The sequence below is a fragment of the Sciurus vulgaris genome (genome assembly GCF_902686455.1).
Source record: "Sciurus vulgaris genome assembly, chromosome: 6".
NCBI classification, from domain to species: domain Eukaryota; kingdom Metazoa; phylum Chordata; class Mammalia; order Rodentia; family Sciuridae; genus Sciurus; species Sciurus vulgaris.
In genome coordinates, this window is record NC_136466.1 from 45,616,692 (window position 1) to 45,633,203 (window position 16,512).

At 34.7% G+C, this 16,512-nt stretch overlaps 1 protein-coding gene across 3 annotated transcripts in view; it reads left to right on the forward strand.

The window, feature by feature from the left end:
* The window catches only part of LVRN (laeverin), a 108,811-nt gene that overhangs the window by 39,888 nt on the left and 52,411 nt on the right, over nucleotides 1-16,512 (forward strand). For 2 of the 3 annotated variants that reach the window (XM_079143878.1, XM_079143879.1), the window contains exons 7-17: nucleotides 2,688-2,831; nucleotides 3,475-3,540; nucleotides 3,633-3,698; nucleotides 4,435-4,607; nucleotides 6,192-6,268; nucleotides 6,580-6,719; nucleotides 8,998-9,053; nucleotides 11,030-11,183; nucleotides 12,797-12,891; nucleotides 15,157-15,264; nucleotides 16,188-16,355. In XM_079143878.1, coding sequence (XP_079000004.1) covers nucleotides 2,688-2,831; nucleotides 3,475-3,540; nucleotides 3,633-3,698; nucleotides 4,435-4,607; nucleotides 6,192-6,268; nucleotides 6,580-6,719; nucleotides 8,998-9,053; nucleotides 11,030-11,183; nucleotides 12,797-12,891; nucleotides 15,157-15,264; nucleotides 16,188-16,355 — 1,247 coding nt within the window. The remainder of the gene's footprint in view (nucleotides 1-2,687; nucleotides 2,832-3,474; nucleotides 3,541-3,632; nucleotides 3,699-4,434; nucleotides 4,608-6,191; nucleotides 6,269-6,579; nucleotides 6,720-8,997; nucleotides 9,054-11,029; nucleotides 11,184-12,796; nucleotides 12,892-15,156; nucleotides 15,265-16,187; nucleotides 16,356-16,512) is intronic. The other variant, XM_079143880.1, reaches the window with a different exon arrangement.

Consider the following 16,512-nt stretch of genomic DNA (forward strand, 5'->3'; position numbering starts at 1 on the left):
TTGATTCTGTTTATCATTGGTTTCTTAAACACTCTTTCCTGGGTCTATATTTCCTAATAACTTGTGGAATGGAGTGAGTATAACTCTTGCCAAAAGAACATTAGATTTGGCACTTGAGGAAATTGCCATGAGCCTTGTGATTAAAAAGCTTAAGGTTTTGTTTCAATGATCTCTGGAGACTGTGAACTTTGGCTTCTTTTTAATCTAGTAATTTGATTGAAATTGACTAAGGGAATCACAGAACCATATGCAGAAACATTTTCAGTTTTCTATGTCTTGGTCTAATTTCAGCTGCAAGTCATTAAAGCACGATGTGACTGGGTCATGGTCAAGGGTTCAGAACACTAAGTACCAAGGGTTTCCTGGCCCCCAAAGCTCCTGCTCTGACATTGTCACTCAGTGACTTTTCTTCTCTCTTGTCCAAGGAAGCAGCTGATCTGGTGGCAAATCCTGAACCGGGCAGATCTTGCTTTGTCGTTACTATCATTGTAAGCGGAGGCATACAGTTGAATGCCTCTGAGTTTAAATGGGTTCTATGTTGCTGGTCAACAGATTTTTGAACATCTATTATATCCTTTTGTTGACAACTGCCATCAACTAAGCCTTCCATTATATGCTTATAAATTATTCTGTACATTATCTCATTCAATCCTCAGAACAACCCCGGAGAAATAATGATGATGATGATGATAAATAATCACAGCAGTGGTTAACCCTTATTGAGCATGTTCTATTTGTTAGGAACAATGCATCAGAGTTTATTTCATGTGGTCACAAGTAATACCTTAAAGATTATGTAAAACCTTATACAAGGTAGGCAAAAGAGAGACAGACAATTCATTCTGAGGGGAAGAAGCCCTACAAAATAGGGAGAAGGTTAAATGTAGTACAGAAGTGTTCATTAAAATGGTTATAAGAGCAAATGATAGAAACCAGGTAGATGTCTAATAACAGGGGAATGATTAAGTCAGTTGTGGTGCATTGAACCAATAGCTTGTGTATTTATTTTCTCATTTTGCTTTTGCAAAAGTTCTATTTGATAAACTTTGAAAAAAAAAAAAAAAGAAATTCACCTCTGACTTGACCACCTGTAATAATCACTACTAAAATTTGGTTTATTTCCTTCAAATTTACTTTTCCCTTTCACTTACAATGCAGCAACCCTTATAAGAGTTAGCTATGAAGACAAGGTAGTAAAATTTTAAAATGCTATAATAAGCAGCAATATAAAAGTTTTTACAACTATGGGAATAAATACATAGGAAAAAGATTGGAAAGAACTATACTAACATTGTAGTGGTGATTATATTAGGATGTGAGATTATGGATATTTTTTCATTTTCACTATTTTTTATGTTGTGCTTGTATGACACATGGGTCAACAGACACTCTCAAGAACTCTTGAGTTTAAACTAATACAATGTATCCTTAATGAATAGGAGCAGACCTATGCAGATGTTTCTTCTAAATTCATGATACTGAGTGTAATTCTTGAACTACCAATATTAGCAGTACAAGTAGCTTACAAGAAATGGAGGTGCCAACCCAGAAAAATTGGATTAGAGCATAGTTTGGACAAAATTCCTGAGTGATCCTTATTTACATTAAAATTTGAGACACAACTGAGCCTAGAGGTGCATGCCTATAATTCTGTCTACTCAGGAGACTGAATTAAGAATGTTGCAAGTTCCTGGCCAGCCTGGGCAACAGAATGAGATCCCATCTCAAAATAAAACAAAAGAAAACAAAAACATAATTTGAGACACATTATTCTCATTACTCTGATTGGCTTTCTCATTTTGGGAAAAGCAGAGTCTGATAATGGCCTACTCAATGGTATTACTAATCTAAAATTAAGTGCTAATAAGAAAGGGTTGATCAGAACTTTGGACATAGAATAGAATTTGAAAGATTATCTGACAACATCAAGGGGTGAGACAGTCAACTTGGAGACCCCATAGACAATTCAGTCGGGACTTGAGGCTTCGCATGTATCACCAGGGGCTCAAATTGCTCTACAGGTTACGAACAAACTGTCTGTATAACTTCTCCACTACCTTTGTTTTGTTTCTGACATCCCATATCCCCCATTGCTATAAATTAGTTTCCTTTCTAGATTTACATCAGGGAGAAGTTGTCCTTGATCTGTGTGATAGAGATCTAGTCTCTAGGAGACTTCTGTGGTTCTCATTAAAATATAATAAACTGCCTTCTCAAAATGCCTGTGTATTTCTTTCCAGTCATAAATTATTATGTTTACATCCTTGTAGATTTGCAAATTTAGCATGTTTTTTGCTTTGTAAATGTCCATGTAAGAGAGACTGATCAATTTTAAGGAATCACTAATACAATTACCAATCAAATTCTAGAAGTTTAAAACCACATAGAAATGCTGCTCTCTGAAAGGCCCTGGCAGGTAGCCATGGGCTTCCTTTTGGGAAATGTATACGACTCTTAGAAACCACATTAACTTAATAACGATTTTTTAAAAATTTAAATATAAAAGGTATAAAATGGGAAGGGAAGTCTCCTTTATTCAAAGAATTATGACTCTAGGCATATTGCAATTCACAGATGCTTCTCTTTTTTTCCCTCTTCAATGTAAGTTTTTGGAAGTGTTTTAGGATCATGGACTTTTGTTCTGTGACACCCCAGAAGTTAATGTGGCTTAATCTTTTCCTTTATAGAATGAGGTCTTTTTTTCTAACTTTTTACATGGTGTCCTCAAAGAAGATCATGCCCTGGTGTCTAGAGCTGTGTCCATGAAGGTGGAAAATTTCACAGAAACAAGTGATATAAATGAGCTCTTTGACTTATTTACATACAACAAGGTAAAGCAGTTAGATATTTCCTTTTGTTCTGTAGTCTTGCAGAAAGTTAAGTAAAATGGATTCTAAGGTTTGTAGATTAATATGCAACTTAAAACTTTTGATATGAACATCCTTAATTTTATTAAATAAATGGGTTTCATAAAATGTGGTTAAATTAGTTCTCACTTAGAAAATGTTGTCAAACCCATATCAGGTGTTGGGTACTTTCTACCATTGTAAATAGATTTATTATTAAAGACAGATCCTTCTGCCTGATAGAAATATATTATTACACATAAATATCTGAATTAAAAAAAAATTTAGTGTACCCTCAATTCCTTATCTGTAGGACACTAGGCTAACTGCTTACTTCTTCATTAGTGACAGACTACTGTTTTATTAGTATATTTGGGGATAATTCAAACATTCAGTTAAAGTACAAAATGCAGTCAGGAACACAGCCCAGAATATTACTTTTCGAAATGGATTATGTCAGGGCTGGAGATATAGCTCAGTTGGTAGAGTGCTTGCCTTGCATTCACATAGGCCCTGGGTTCAATCCTGAGCAACCACAAGCAAAAACAAAACAAAACAAAAAAATGGATTGTGTCAGTATGTAGATATTGGATTTTGTACAAATAATGAATAGCTTCTTATATCCTAGGGAGCTTCTATGGCTCGGATGCTTTCTAGTTTCCTGAATGAACATTTATTTATCAGTGCACTTAAGGTGAGTTTACAAAATAGTTGCTACCTGGATGACAGCAAACATAAATTGCTTTGGTATGCTATTTTTCAACCTTAACTTCTCTATTTTTACAGTCATATTTGAAGATGTTTTCTTACTCAAATGCTGAGCAAGATGATCTATGGAGGCATTTTCAAATGGTAATCATCCTACTTTTGGACACTTTCTTACTGAGTTGTTTTGTTTGATACAGTACAAGATTGGGAGGCCAGGTGTCAATGGCAGCTTCACAGAAAAGCAATTTTGCCTTGTTTGTGAAACTCCCTTAGATCAGGAATTGGGATCGTGTCTTTAGTCTTCTCTGTATTCTCATGCCCAGAATAGAACCTGGGCACAAACTAGATTCATAAATATGTATTCAGTAAATGAACGAAGAATGAATGAACTAAGTAACCACTCAAATATAGTCAGCCCTCTGTATTCAACCAACTGCAGATGGAAAATATTAGAAAAAATTGCACTTGTACTAAACGAGAAGAGAACTTTTTTCTTGTTATTTTTATTCCCTAAAGCATACAGTATAACAGCCCCTGTATTTATATAGCTTTTACATCACAATAGGTAGTGTAGAAATGATTTGGAGTATATAGGAAGGTGTACATAAGTTGCATGCAAATACTATTTCATTTTATGTAAGGGACAGGAGAGTCCATGAATTTGGGTATTTGTATGAGTCTGGGAACAAATCCCCTTGTGCCAAAGAAAAACTGTGCAGAGATAAACAGAGTTCTGAATTTGGCCGAGAATATCAATCACTGGGAATTTCTATGTAAATGAAGACTAGCATAGCTATTGCATTTCTTTTAGGAGATTCCTACTTTAAAAAGGTTTTGCTGATAACTGTATCTGCTTTTGTGATGATTTTTTTAAAACCAGGCCATAGATAACCAGAGTGAGATTATTTTGCCAGCAACAATAAAAACCATAATGGATAGTTGGACACACCAGGGTGGTTTTCCAGTCATCACTTTGAACATGTCTACTGGTTTCATGAAACAGGAACCATTTTATCTTGGAAAGGCTGAAAATCAGACTCTTCTAGCCCACAAGTAGGTCACTTTGCTTCTCTTTGTCTTCACCTTCCTTGGGGCTGAGCTCTGATGGAATAGAAACCAGCCAGCAGGGAGGAAGCATAGCCCTTGCTGGGCATATGTCCTTCTGCAAAGTGACTCCACATAGGGATGCCACTGTGAGGCAGAGCCCCCAGGTTCTGAGCAAGACCAGAGATCTGCAGTTAGGGACTCAAAGCATGTCCCTCTGCTGGGATTTAGAGTCATGCTGTGACCAAAACTTGGGATATTATATGTTGCTCATAGACTTTTAGACAGAGGTAATGAATACTTGAGATTCTGGTTGAAAGGCAAGAAGATAGTGCCATGGGAATTATGGCTTTTAAATGCAGTTAGACCTGGGTCAAAGACCAATCTCACTAAAATTCAAACCTTAGGTACATCTTATTTAAACTTTCTGAGTGGGCACAGTGGGACACACTGTGTAATCCTAGCAACTCAGGAGGCTGAGGCAGGAGGATTGCAAGTTCAAGACCAGCCTCAGCAACTTAGAGAGACTTTATCTCAAAATAAAATAAAAGAGACTGGGGATGTAGCTCAGGATAGAGTACCCTTGGGTTCATCCCTAGTACTATAAAAATAAAACAAAAACCAAAAAATTGAGTTTCAGTTTCCTTATCTATAAAATAAATGTAATGACACGTCTTAGGGGAGTGTTGTAAAAAGTGAAATGTCGGGTAGCAGCCCAGCATTCTTCACTTCCTCCTTTCCTTCTTTTTTCCTTTCTTAATTTGTTAATTTTCAACTGTTTTTGATATTTTTGGTTTTCACACAATATGAGTAATCGATTTTCAAATACCATCACCAAAATTCTCAGGTTGTACTACTCTTTCTTTAAAACCCAGGGGAAAGAAACAGGAGACCTGAAGGCTCCTTCTCACTGTAATATTCCATGCCTTTGAAAGAAAGGGAAGTCTTAGCTCTGCGGATAAACACAGACCCACACTTGCAAGTCTGAGAAAACCAGGCGTGTGAGAATTGAGCAAGACTGGAAATGCCCAGGTCCAAGTCCTGTGTCTGTTCAGATGACTAATGTGCTCCCTGTGGTCAGCAGCTTCATCCGGGTCACACCCACCAATGTGGAAAAAATGTACGAATCCAACAAATATAAATGTCCTGGATGATTCCTGTGTAGCATATTTCAGATGGGGAGAAAGCTAGAGACTAAAAAGTATTTCTAAACGTTTATCAAGCTTTTTCTTAAAATATTCTTCACCTCTCTGAGCATGAACCAGATTTGGGTCTGTCTCAAGGGCATTTAGAGGCCAGGTGGTCATAATTTCACATAAGTAGACCTTGAAGGGTACAGATACAATACAGTCTTAGGTGCTAACTACATGGTAAGAAGTAAATTCATAAGACACAATAAGAGAGAGGAGGGAACAAATAGCCAAAGCAAAACTGGCTATTTGTAAAAACATAAACAAATAATCCTATAAGCAAAATCCAGAGGGAATGAGCAAAGAATTCTAGCTCTGTCTATTTTATCATGTCTTTAATATTGGCTCAGAGTGTGTGTTCTTATGTGTAAAAATTATTATTTTTTTCTTTTCTTCCCCAAAGTGGCACATGGATTGTCCCTATTCTTTGGATAAAAAATGGAGCTATACAATCTTTAGTCTGGCTAGACAAAAGCAGCAGTAAGTAGCAAATTTTAAAAAAAACAGTTTCATATACACACATATATAAAGGCAGAGAATAAGATTTTCAAATGTCTAGCTTTTGAAGTTTAAAACTAAAATGTATCCTTCTTATAGAACATAGAGCTTTAAAAAAGTTTCAATTAAAAGTCTTACATGTGAAAAATATAATGACATAAGACCAATATATAATTAGAATTTTAAAAAAATTATTAGGTTTATTGTTAGAACTGAAGATATATTGTATAAAAATATATTGGAAAAAACTTTTAAAATGTACAATTTCAAACTATTCCTATTTTTTTTTGTAGAAGTATTCCCTGAAATGCAAGTTTCAGATTCTGACCAAGACTGGGTGATTTTAAATTTGAATATGACCGGATATTATAGAGTTAATTATGACAAATTAGGTTGGAAAAAATTAAGTCAACAGCTTGTAAAGGATCCTAAGGTAAGGTTATTTTGAGTACTCTTAATTAATACTGTTCATGGTGTCCTCGCTCATCTTTTAGAAGGTGAACTTTCCAATGGGAAGAGACTCCATCCATATTCTTACCTCTTATCTCCAGTCATACTGGAGAAGTTGTTTTTCTTATTCTTAAAAAGGGGTGGTTTTAGTTGAATGCATTGTTTTGAACATTCCTCTCAGTTTTCCAAAATAATTTTACCTTCAGATGAAAATCAGAATACATTTTCCTGTTAATTATTTTGTGAACTCTGGCAAGTTACTGAAATATTCTGGTTCCATTTCTTCATTTTTAAAATAGAAATATTAGCATGTCTTATTTATCATGGGGATTAAAGATGATGTAGGTTTAAAAATATTTGAAAATTTCTAAACCCATAATAATTACTGAATATATGCTAGAAAATATTAGCTTTATTCCTGAAAACATTCCCATGCCTCCTCAGAGGACAGAATTTAATTCATAAAACAACAATAATGATCCAATATCACTTTAAGTTATGACATAACTAAAATCATTATGAAATCCATAAACATGAAAGTTGGTCAATTCAAATTAATTAGATTTTAATTGGTTGAATTAAAAATCTCCATTGTAGTAAGAGATGCTAGCTTAGGAATCTATACCACTGGCTCTGCTATGACTTGCTGTGAACTTATAGGCAGTTCACTTAGATTCCATTCATAAAACTGCAGTGTTGAATTAAAAGATCTCTTATGTGCCTGCTATTCAAAAGTTCTGTGAGGAAACAGCAGCCTCTCTCTAAGAGGAAGCCCTGTGTCATGTTGACCCATAGGTTCTGGGTCAGGTAGACTCATGTTCATATTTTATGTTCATCATTTACCAGAAGTGTGATCTTGGGCCTCTTCTTTGACCAGCACCTCAATTTGTTTATTTGTACAGTGGGTGTAATACACAAACTTTAAAGTGCTGCTGTGAAGATTAAATAAATAATCCAGGTATTACGTGTAATAAAGGCCAAACACAGTTCAGGTTTTCAGAACATTTCAGTAATTTATATGTGTATGTATATATGTGTATGTGTATGTATATATGTTAATAGGGGATTAAACCCAGGGGCATTCTCTCCCTGGGCTACATTTCCAGTCATTTAAAAAATATATTTTCCTTTGAGACAGGATCTCACTAAGCTGCTGAGGTTTTTGCTAAGTTGCTGAGGCTGGCTGGCCTCTAACTTGTGATCTTGCCTCAGCCTCCTGAGTCTCTGGGTGTGCCATCACACCCTGTGGTATTTTTTTTTAAATGAGGTATTGAATAAGGTTATAAAAGCCACTTATAATAATATTTTCTTTAAAAACCTTTATCAAAGTGGCTAAATTCTTATTAGTTTGTAAGAGTACTTTATACCACAAAAATATGAGGTGATGTAATTTTAGCAATAATTCCTTGAAACCATAGTAGATTTACTTATTGAAAAATGAAGGTAAATTCTTTCTACAAAATAACTGGTGAGCAAATAAAATGGACTTTATATTATTAATATTAATCTAGAAAATGTCAGTGTTAATGCTTCCAGAAAAGTAATGAGACTGTTACGAAGGGAAGAATTTAACTTGACTTGTTCTGATAATCAGAGGAATGTTGTGAAGCAAATATACCAAAGTGCTGGAAGGTGTTTAAGGAATGATGTAGAAGACTTTGGGCACCCTTAGTGTACTGAAGCTGAGTTCAGAGTACTGTGTCCTGGCAATGCCTAGGAATTTAGACAGAAGCTAACCAGTTAGGCTGGCAGTTGGTACCTGCCTTTCCATGAACATAAGGGTTAGTCTATGTGACACATTAGTAAAATCTTAAAAAGACAGATACTTTTTAAAAGAATACCTTGGTACTACCAAAATGGTGTGAAATAATATTTATTTAAAGCCTTCCATGCCAAAAACTCATCTGAAAATCATTTGGACACTGTAATGCAATTTACTTTATGCCTTCTATTTTAGAGAGGCCTTTTAAATTTGGTTGCCTATTTTATTTTATTTTTTTAATGTGGTATGTTTAGGGAGTATTTTGATAAAATTTTCTGCCATATTTAAGCATTATGATTGATGTCCAGAGGGATCACTTATCAAAAATAGATGTATAATAAATAAATTATGGAGAATGTCCTTAGTAATTACTTTCTCTGTGGATGAGATAATTCAGATACTTTTCAGACAGCAATGATATTTAAAATGTTATTTTTAAAAAATAATTTATTAAAAGTGTCCTCATCTTTTTCTGCACATATTTGACCTCATTCTGCAGGTCATTCCTGTTATTCACAGACTGCAGTTGATTGACGATGCTTTTGCCTTGTCTAAGTGAGTATGTTTTCTTTTCTCATAGTTTTAGAGTATAGCTAAAATTTATAAAAAATAATAGCCTCATCACTATGAATTTGTTCTTTAATATACATGTCAACTGATTAGAATTAATATCAACTTCTGTGGTCATATTGGAATTTCACAGCACAAAGGATTGCTATAAATAAATAGACTATCAACTAAGATTTCAAAATGATTTCTGTTATCCAAAGGTGATGGCCGTAGGTACAGTTTTAATGAGATCTGGCTTCTATATTAATGCATTGCAGAATTACTGACTTTAGATGTATTAAATCTATTCATACTGCTAAGCATTTAGTGAGGTAAATTAATATATGTTACAGATTTAAAATTTTCATGCAATAAAATTAAGGACTATAATGTAGTAAGTTATCGAGCATGCTGTTTCTTTGTTTTGTCATATTAGAGTATGTCATGTCCTTGCTGCCTTTTCCCTCTGTGACTTGCAGCTAGTTTCCTTATGCAATACCTTGCTGAAAACCTTCTGTAAGGGCACCATGACTTTGATACTGTTGACCGCATCCTCCTGAAAACTTTTTGGCTTCCTAAGACTCCACGTGCAAACCTGGTTCTCCTCATGTATTTGACTTTGCTTTTTCTTATTGCCGTGACCATCCTGAAGACCAATCATGGTTAAATCATCTTCTTCTCTTTCCTTTGGATAACTCATTCATTCTTATGATTTCAGTGATCATTTTATATATGTACAGTACCCAGGTGATATATGATATTCAATAAATGCTCTAGTTTGACACATCTTCTTAGCTTTCCTCATGTCTTATGTTTATCTTTTAGTCTTTAAACACAAAACTTTATTTCTATCTCCAAATTGCTCCTGGTATCAATTTTTCTCTGTGTGTCAAAAATACCACTATTCTAATCATTCAAACTAGAAACCTCTCAGATATTCTGGACTCCTTCCTGCTCTCCATCTCTCGTATTTACCAGGTCCATGTATATTATTTCTTCATTCTTGGTTGTGTCTTTTGGGTTCTTACCTTACACCTTTAATTGCTTCATGTTAAGTCAAATTTTTGTCATCTTTTTTTCTGACCTATTGCATTAGGCTCTAGCCTTTAGTTCTTTTGAATTCCATTTTGTCTTTGTCAGCACTAGGGCAATAAAATTTTTAGGCATCAATTGCATCATGTTACCCCAGTTACTTAAATATTGACAGTACCTTCCCACCAAACCTAAACTTTTCATCCTGACATTCAAGGGTCTTCAAGGGTTTGAACCACCATACCTACTAGTTTCCACCTCTTACCACACAGAAGAAATTCCCTCCCTTTGTTAGGTTGGTCTGCCCATCATACTAATTCCCATCTTAACTCCTTTGCCCTGGGCTGTCTTCTTTCTCTTTAGCCATTTTAATTCTACCCATCCTTCATTGTTCTTCTCAAGTTCTTCCTGAGGCCTTCTCTGACTATCCCCTTTTCCCTGTTTCCCCCTTTTCATGTATATGTTTTCTTCTTTGCTATTATATAGTATTCATCACCTGTCCTGGAACCTTTCATTAACAGTAAGTTTCTGCTCCTCACCAATGCTCTCAATGGTGGGCAAGTGCAGTGTCTTATGGATTATGTGCCTACCGGCCTCTGGCAAAGCATTAAATAATGACTTAATCAATATATGTTGAATAGAAATTATACTCTCATAAAACACATAATAAATATCTGATATTATATTGCCCAATAATCAATGCAGCATTTGGCCTCGACTTTCTACTGCTTCCATTTTGAGTGCTTGAATGTACTAAATTGGAATGGAAAATCTGGCAACACTTCTTGGGTTCCATTTTACTAGTAACATGGGACCTTAACCTTCTTGTCTCTTGATTTATTCACACACCTTATTGAAGTCAGGCATTGAACCATGGAACAAATATGGAAATAGTACAAATCATTTAGCAGTTTTTTTGAGAGTTTGTGTGTGTTTTTTAAAACAAACAGAAACAATTATACTGAGATTGAAACTGCACTTGATTTAACCAAGTACCTGGCTGAAGAAGATGAAATCATAGTATGGTATGAAGTCTTGATAAACTTGTTAACCAGGGATCTTGTTTCTGATGTGAACAACTATGATACATACCCATTATTAAAGGTAATTTCATGCTTTTTTTATGTGTGTTCTTTTTTTTTCTGGTGCCATGGATCAAGTCCAGGGCTTTGCACATCTAGTGCCTCCAAGCCACATCCTAGTCCATGTTATATAGTTTTTAAATAAAATTTATCTTCCTCTTTCCATATTCTAGACATCATCTGAAAGATAGATCTTTCCCAAAATTACAGTCTATTCATTCCATGTAACTATAGTCTTCTTTGCAATAGCTGATTATTCTTAGCTGGTCTAGAAGATGAGTATGAGAGAAGTTTGGAAGGGTACTTCATGCTTGATAAAGTGACAGTGTATTTTAAGAAACCAGAATTGAAGGAAATAATATATCTTCTTTCATATAGAAAAGGATAGTATCTATTAGAGATGGTTCCTCTAAGTGCTTGTTAGGCAAACATAAGTTCTTTTAAACAGCCCTGTGTTCATAATTGCAATACTTTGATATATAGGGCCAGCACTTAAAATCAGAAGGATATATTCCAGAAAGAATAAAAGTTTTGAAATTGTTTTTAATGGTAGGAATAAAAAGTGGGAAATTAGTGAATGAAGAAGTGATGTGCCACCATCAATGAAAGAATATAAAGAGAAGTTCCACTGTTACATCTTGAATAGCAATCACATATGGGATGGCACTTGTATAATCAAAGCAAGAGCCAGGGAACCACTCTTTTGATATTTAGGGGCCATGGAGAGTCAGAAAATTTTGTTTGTGGGTCATTCTGGGAGTGGCATCACAAATACCTCAGGATCTAGGCATTGATATTTTTAGTATCCAAAGAATTGGTGGGAACCTAATGGAGCATAGGGGTGGTGGTCATGGCAGAAAGCACTAATGTTTGTGGGATTGAGTTGGCTTATTGATTGCATCTGAAGATTGGTTTTGGGTTAAGAAGTAAAAATTAATACTCGTCTTTAGAGAATTTCAATGAGTGGCATTTAGTTTGTTTTTAGGGATGTGTTTGTAAGTGTCTAACTTTTGTAATCTTGCATTTATGAGCCAAAAGCTCAGTCAGAAAACTTTATTTCAACTCAGGGCTTCACATTTTCCAGGGTATAAATCAGTTCTCATTACTTTTAAAGATATAATATACATATATTATATATTTATTATATATAAAGATATAATATTTATCTTTATTATATATAAAGATTTATATATTTATATACACATATATATGCACACACACATATGTATACTAAGCATGGAAGTTTTAAGGTAGAAAGGTTGTTTTACATTTTTATATATTTTTCTCCATATTGAAGACAACTGGAAATGTTTTGGTTGATATTAAATGATAGTTATTGCTAATATTTACTGAGTTATTACTATGTGCCAGGCAATGTGTTTATACACATTATGTTATTTAAGCCTCCAAATAATGCTACAACATTAGCATTATTATAAACAACTTTTTATGTATGAAAGAACTGAACCCAAAAAAGTTATAAAGAAAACAGTTATACATTTAATGATAAATAAGGATAATTTCTGAAGAAATATCTGTCACTTCTCTATTAATATTTTTTAAATAAATAGAAATACAAGAAAAATTTAGTATACTGAACCAGAACTAACAGTATATTTTCTTTGTGGTTTATAGAAGTATCTGTTAAAGAGACTTAGTTCAATATGGAATATTTATTCAACAATAATTCGTGAAAACGTAGCAGCATTGCAAGATGACTATTTAGCTCTGTAAGTATATTTTAAAATAGTGGTAATTGAATAAAATAATTCATATTAATAGATGGGTTTCCAGATTCATAAAATATCATCTTAATAACTATTATTCACTGGGAGAGTTTGTGCATTATTTGATTGGTGTATCCTTATAGGGAATATTAGGGGATCCTTTTTTAAAAAGTTTTTTCTTTTTTTTTTTAATGGCACGTTTTTCATTCTTATGATAGCCTTGTGAGAAATGTACTATTTCCATTTAAATATTATAAAACCTACCCATGGAAGTTAAAAAACTTGTTCAGAGACATCCAGCTAGTAGAACTAAATAAACAACTATTTCTTACCATTAATATGAAGATTGCAACCTCATTCTTTTCATTCCATTAAAAAAAAAAAAAGCCAAACAAAGAATACCCTCTGAGGTTTTGAACAGATAAGAATCAGACTTTGAACACTTGGTTATTATTTTTTTCATAATAAAAATATATTTTTAAAACTGGGTGTTTTTTAGTTACACATGACAGTAGAGTCGATTTTGACATATTTATACAATTACGGAGAGTATATCTTATTCTAAATAGGATAGCTTGGGGTCTTAATTTACCTGCAAAGCATATGCATGTACACACGGGAGTATGTAATTCTATCTTCTCAAAGTTTAGACTACTGGTTGAAACCAGTGAAGAGTCATGCTAAGCAACTACCCTATACCATCAAGTCTGAGAGCATGGAAAAGTCCCTCTGTATTATTGTTAACAGGAATTCTATCATGATGCAAATGTGATGAGATCAGTTAGCAGTGACATAACTGTCACTTGTACATGAGCATGTTTGAGTATTGCAAATGATTTTTCCCAAGGGGAGTAAGCACATCATGATGTTCTGGGAAGGAGGCAAAAGGTAACATGGGGCTGTGGTACCTCTGTGCTCCCCAGGACCAAGGCTTGTGTGTGTGGACTGGCCCTCTGGATTTAGGAAGGGAATTCCTAGCCATCAAAGTATAGGCATTATAGCAACAACTTCTAGTCACATTAGGCTCAACTTGATTAGACCAAACAAGAAATACAAAAGATACATGTGATTATTCTCTCAGTTGTACCCTCTGAGAGGCTAGAAACTTTAGCTGTAGGGTAAGTAACTGGAAAGGCATAGAACTAAATGTATAAGAAGGTGGAAGATGGTGAGAACTGCCTGGGATAGAATGGGCAGGCAAATTGTGTGAGCCAACAGAAAGTCAAAGTGTGTTCCATCAAGCAGCATGTATGTTAACCAGACGTATTCTTGGCTCTCCTAATTGGACTGAAGTGAATTCCTTTTCCTAGCATCCTGGGGCTGGTTCTTTCAAGCAACATTGGGGAGTGACTGCATTTCCTCAGAATTCCGTCTTGTTTAGCCAGCTTGGGGTTTGGATGGGTGGGGAGATGGAGTAAGTATGTAAATTAACGCTCAGAACTCTCTGTCAGAGGATCTCCACCCTTGGACATTCCATGTCTGCATATCAGAAGGTCAGACTGGGCTGGTTTGAAATTAGAGGTTGAAGCAACAGTGTATGGCTTTTGCATTTTCTGGAATTTATGGCCAGTTTGGCTACTTTTACCCAGACCCCAAACTTGGGGAGTGTAGCAAGACATACTACAAGGGATTGCTTACCTGAATTTATTTTTTTTCACTGTACTTCTTTGGAAATTATTTTGCTTTGAATCACAATGTGTGTCCCTGTTCTGCTATAAGAATAAATCAAACCCAACCAACACCTCTGTTCTTTTTCTGTATATGTACACAATAGCCAAAAGGAGGGGGGAAGAAACAGATGCTTAAGCAAGAGAAAGCAAACTGCAAAAGGAGCAAAATCAACTATTTTCTCTTTTTCTTGCAGAGAGAGCCTTATTTTTAAGTGTATCAGATCAGATACTATAAAGATTTTTTTTTATCCATAAGGCAATTATTGTCAAGGGAGGAAAAGTAAATTGACAACAGATGTGCAGTGTGTGTACACCCATGTGTGTTTGAGGAAGATGAAAGGTGGCAGTAATTTATTTCTAACTCTCAAAAAATGCTAGCCTTAAGAGCTTTTTTGGTGCCTGAGAGCCTCTCAGCCAAGGTTTCTCTGAATCTTAAATCCATTTGTCATCCACAAAAGCTATTTTTCAAAACAGACCTGATGTTATTGAAAGGAAGTTTTAAAGTGCTCATCCTTTCATGAAGCACTCACTCTTGGAAGCCAAGAAAAGGAAGGTGATAATATGAAGTGAAATGCTTTTCTTTGACTTTTCCTTCAAGAATATCACTGGAAAAAGTTTTTGAAGCTGCATGTTGGTTGGGTCTTGAAGACTGTCTCCAGCTGTCAAGAGAACTCTTCAGAAAATGGATGAGCCATCCAGAGAATGAGTATGAGTGGCATTGTAATTTCCCTTCTTTGTGTCCTGTTTTAGAACCGATTTTTCTGTCTCTTGGAGGTTCTCACAGTGGCAATGATGGTGTTGTTTTCACTTGGTTAATCTCTGTGTCTACTTTATTTTCAAATGTCTTTTTAATAAAAGACATTTTATTCATTCTGTGCAGAATGAAATAGTGGTTATCAGGGGTGGAGATTTGGAGAAAATGAGGAGGTGTAGGTCCAAGGATAAAAAGGTGCATGTACATAGAATGAACGTGTCTAGAAATATAATGTTAATCATGACTATTACAATTAATGACATTGTATTGATTTGGTATTTTTGCTAAAAGGGTAAATTTTAGGTATTCTTGACACCAAAAAAAAAAAAATTGTCTTCATATAACAATAGAAGATTCAAATTTTTAGGTAAATTGTCAACCATGACCTCTCATTGCTAGTGCATTCTTTCCATAAACACTTAGCAGAGAATTCTCGCTTCTGCTTGTTTTGAGTCTTAATAGGTTGTTCTTTGTGATTATTTATTCACATTAGGTCTATGGACTTATCAGAGCATCACTCTGTCTCTCTCTCTAAATTTGAAGTCTCACTGAAAACAGAGACTACATTTTGTCTTCATTACCTTTACCACATGAGAAATGTGACAATGAGTTAGAAGACCAAACTGCTTATATCCATGTACACCATACTATTCAAATTTATTTCTCTCTGAAAACTCACTTTCTAAGTTAATTAGATAATCTCTTCTCATGGTATTACTGGAAATGACAGTTCCCACATTACCTTTCTAGATCTCTACTTTTGATCTTTCTGTCTGGGATCTCAAATTTTTTTTCTAAATTTCTACTTTTAAATATATGACAACCTGAATAATTTAATTACTATGAGAAATATCATTGCATGTTATACCTTACAGAATACCTTATCCAATTAAAAATGTGATTTTATGTTATGGCATTGCCTTGGGAAGTGATAAAGAATGGGACTTTTTGTTAAATGTCTACATTAATACAACAAAGGAGGAGGAGAGGATCCAACTTGCTTATGCAATGAGCTGCAGTAAAGACCCATGGATACTTAACAGGTGATTGTGGTCAACTTACTTTGAAAGTTCCGGGTGGAGGGACACAATTCATAGACCAAAGGGAGAAAAACAGAAATGTGCTAATCCAAGATTTAAAAAGAAACATTTATGAATTGCTAACTTAGAACCATGGGGTTTTAATTCTATTTATTTGACT